The sequence below is a fragment of the Prosopis cineraria genome, unplaced genomic scaffold (genome assembly GCF_029017545.1).
Source record: "Prosopis cineraria cultivar Desert tree isolate PC_DT_omini unplaced genomic scaffold, ASM2901754v1 PC5, whole genome shotgun sequence".
Taxonomy (NCBI): Eukaryota; Viridiplantae; Streptophyta; class Magnoliopsida; order Fabales; family Fabaceae; genus Prosopis; species Prosopis cineraria.
In genome coordinates, this window is record NW_026555336.1 from 24,227,679 (window position 1) to 24,231,783 (window position 4,105).

Consider the following 4,105-nt stretch of genomic DNA (forward strand, 5'->3'; position numbering starts at 1 on the left):
TAAATTAGATTATCTAAATCAAATGCGTATTATTCAGATTGATGATAATATAGATTTATTAAAATTTTATAATTTTTTATAATGAAAATAAAAAAAATAAAAGCTATAAATCTGAACTATCTAAACTTTCATCACTTGATGAGCACCAAAACTGAACTTTATTCCCAACATGCTCTCCCATGTATTCAGCAGGCCTGCCTCGTCTGCCATTGTTTTGCTCAATCTTGGAACGTTTTGAGTGTATCAGAGTTAGAGACCCTTCAGTGAATTAGAAAATATCCAAGGATCAAGAAACAAATTATTGGCTAATTAAGTGCGCTTGATAGATGATGAAGATAAGGTTGGTGATACAATCAAAGCACACGTATTGGATGAATCTAGGAAGAAGAAAGAGGGCAGTAGTGCCAAGAGGGAGACGACCGACAGGGAGAGATTTTCTTTAATTGCTTTCAGTACCTTTTTTTAAAAAAAAAAAAACAATCCAAACGGCGCCGTTTGGTGAAAATGGAGGTAAAAAAGGGCGGTAGGGAAGGGTGTCCCTTCTCCGGAAGCATGGTTGAATATTCAAATGTAGTTTGTGGGGCTCATGGATGTTGACCATTTGAACATGACACACGAAGCTTTCCCCCTATAACTACACTCGCAATCCGGCCCATTCGAAAACCATAAGAAGCATTACTTCTTGCTACAAAGTTAGTTATATATGTTCATCTTCTCTGCAATTTCCTTTAAGTTATAATAGCCATGTTTGGTCTAAATCTCAGACACAGCCTTTTCTTCTTCGTGTCTTGTGTCCTTGGTATTGTTTCAGCTCATCAGTTGTCTTCAAATTTTTATGCCACATCATGTCCCTTAGCCCTTACCACCATTAAAAGAGCAGTAACCGCTGCTGTGGCTAAAGAGGCTCGCATGGGAGCGTCCCTTCTTCGTCTTCACTTCCATGATTGCTTCGTTCAAGCAAGTCTCGCTTCCCCCCCTCTCTCTCTCTATATATATATATCTGTGTGTGTGTTGTATCTCACTTTGTCTTCGTTTACTTGTTTGATACAATGTCTTGCAACGTTTTGCTTTTGTTTGATGTGCATTTAATTATACGCTTCACTACACGATCCAATAAAAACCACACCCACCCACACGAATAGAGTGATAGGGTGGGTGAGATTACAAAAATAGTATACACAAACATTATTAGTTGCATTCTTCTGGGTTCATTATATATTAGCAAGGTCCTTACAAACGTCACGTTGGACTAACAGTTAATTCGGATTATATATAGCAAGCCAGAAGTGTATGTGTGTGTTTGTACATGCGCAATTTTAATTCTTCTTACGAACTATATATGTTTTGTTTCATGCAGTTATCTCTCTCTCTCTCTCTCTCTATATATATATATATATATTAATGTCCAATTTGTTGGGTTATTATATCAAGGACCAGGTCAATAGATGCATAGAAAGAATTTTAATAAGCATTGGCTGTTATTAATTTCCATACTGCTTCTGCAGGGATGTGATGCGTCTATCCTTTTAGATGATACTTCAAGTTTCAGAGGCGAGAAGACCGCAATGCCAAACGTTAACTCTGTCAGAGGTTTCGGGGTCATCGACAACATTAAATCGAAGGTCGAGACTTTGTGCCCCGGCGTTGTCTCCTGTGCTGATATCGTGGCTGTTGCTGCTAGAGACTCTGTTGTTGCTGTAAGCAATAATAATCACATTAAGATTAATGATCTTTTGAGACATGCAGAGCCATTTGTTTAAGATAAAAAAATAAGTGATTTTTAGGTAGTTTAGAGATTTTATAAAAAGAGATTTATTTTACAAGGATTTTGTAAAAAGTAGACATTATTTTATGTTTGATTATAATAATAAAAAAGTGATTATTAGTTAGCTATTTTTAAATTTTATTATATCTTCCTTAATTTTTAATAATTTTTTATTACATTATTTTAAAATTTTATGATATTTTCACGTATCTCGACTCTTTAAAGCACTATATTTTATTTATTGCATTAGATTATTTTTAAAAAGTTACTTAAGGTAGCTTCTTAAAATAATTAAAAATCTTTTTTTTTTAATTTTGATTACTTTCAAAATTTAAATAAATATAAAAAAAACATTACAAAATAATTTTTTAAAAATATAAGTAAATTTTTTTATAAAATAAACTAAAACAAACGGGTTCATAATATAATTATCTAAGACGAGACACATTAACACATTGAAGAAATTTCTCAGCTTGGTGGGCCCAGTTGGACGGTACTGTTGGGAAGAAGAGATTCAACTACAGCAAGTTTTAGTTCTGCTAACTCTGACTTGCCGGCTCCGACTTTGGATCTTAATGCTCTAATCACTGCTTTCTCTAACAAAGGTTTCACTGCTAAAGAAATGGTTGCACTCTCAGGTAATTCAGTTAGGATGTGAAGTGTAAATTGACTTAGCTTGCTATTAATTAAGAAAAGTCTCACGTCATAGAGTGGTACTTGAAGACGAATTATATAATAGTGTCTTAAAGTTTAGATGGCTTAAGATATAGAGTGTGTTTGGATTTTAGTTTGGTATAATTGAATATAAAAAAATTGATTAATATGATTGATTTTGATTTTGAATATAATTGATTATGTTATGAGGTATAAAATTAATTTTAATTAGAGTTAAAAATCAAGTGAAACCATGATTTTGTAAAGATATATCCAAACATTCCTATTACATGTTAAAATTAATTATGATTTCAAAACCATCTTTTTAAAAAATCTAAACACCCATTATATATGCCAAAATCAATAATGAACTCAAAACTATAATTTTCTTAAAATTATCCAAATACTTCCATACATGTCAAAATTAATTATGAACTCAAAATCATGATTATTTTATAAGCTACTATTACTTGCTTTTTAATCTTATTTTCAATTATACTTTTTTAAAAATTATCCAAAAATTATATAAATTATTTTACAAATCATATTTTTTTGTTTATAATTAATTTTGATACGTATATAGGTATGTGAATATTATTAAGAAAACCAATGTTTGTATTTACTTATATATGTGCAAAATAATTTAATCATCGTAGCTGAGGTAATTGATTATATATAAACCTCCTGTATTGTTCAGGATCTCACACAATAGGGAAAGCACAGTGTTTAAATTTTAGGGCGAGGATTTACAACGAGACCAACATTGATTCCTCCTTCGCAAAGGCGTTACAAGGACACTGTCCGAGAGCAGGTGGTAACACCAACTTGGCTAATCTTGACGCAACCACTCCCAACTCGTTCGACAACGCTTACTTCAAGAACCTGTTGTGCAAGAAGGGCTTGATGCACTCCGACCAACAGCTCTTCAATGGAGGATCCACAGATTCTCAAGTCACTGTTTATAGTAATAACCTTGGGCCTTTCAGAGCTGACTTTGCCAATGCTATGATCAAGATGGGAAACCTCAGCCCTCTCACAGGATCCAATGGTCAGATTAGGACCAATTGTCGAAAAGTCAATTAATTCGGGCTGAGTTCATATTGATGGCTACGTTTAGGGAATAAAAGTAATGACGAAGTGGAAAGCCATTAATTAGATTTGATCAAGTTTAGTATTTTCAGAAGGTGTAATTGGTTTTAGCTCTATATATATCGTGGTGCGTAAGTGTTGTGTACGTATTATTTTTACAGTGCTAAAAGCCTAAAAGTTGAATCCAGTGTTTAATGTTTGGACTCTGATTTTACGAATATATGATTAATTTCTCTTTTATTCTTGCTCCTTATTTCAACATAATCAAAGCAAAATTATTATATATAACTTACTTTAGATTATAATTTTACATAAAATTAGAGGATTAAAGACAAATTTTGTCTTTCTAAAACTAAAAGACAAAATATCTGTCTTCTATATTTCATTTCATATTGAAATCATTACCGTGCTCAATATTTGTAGACTGAGGAAGGTAGCATCTCCTTACAAGATACATGGCAATGATAAATAATATAAAGAAATTTCTAGATACAAAATCTAAGGACCTATTTGGCTTCTATTGACCTTATTTTTTGTTTCTTAAAAATCATTTTATAATGCAGTTTTTACAATTGTTTTTTAAAAAAAACAAAATGA

The 4,105-nt window shown here is 32.0% G+C and overlaps 1 protein-coding gene across 1 annotated transcript; it reads left to right on the plus strand.

Moving 5' to 3' along the window:
• The first annotated feature begins 680 nt into the window (after positions 1-680).
• Positions 681-3,695, plus strand: LOC129311781 (cationic peroxidase 1-like). Its single transcript, XM_054954245.1, has 4 exons — positions 681-957; positions 1,506-1,697; positions 2,238-2,403; positions 3,117-3,695. Exons 1-4 carry the CDS (start codon positions 745-747, stop codon positions 3,500-3,502), a joined length of 957 nt encoding a protein of 318 aa, XP_054810220.1. The 5' UTR covers positions 681-744; the 3' UTR covers positions 3,503-3,695.
• The last annotated feature ends 410 nt before the right edge of the window (positions 3,696-4,105 follow it).

Excerpts from the sequence above, each read along its gene's own strand:
- LOC129311781 (XM_054954245.1), top strand. The coding sequence starts at position 745 with ATGTTTGGTCTAAATCTCAGACACAGCCTTTTCTTCTTCGTGTCTTGT. Across the intron at positions 958-1,505 it reads TCCATGATTGCTTCGTTCAA|GGATGTGATGCGTCTATCCT; the intron begins GCAAGTCTCGCT and ends CTGCTTCTGCAG. Across the intron at positions 1,698-2,237 it reads CTAGAGACTCTGTTGTTGCT|CTTGGTGGGCCCAGTTGGAC; the intron begins GTAAGCAATAAT and ends GAAATTTCTCAG.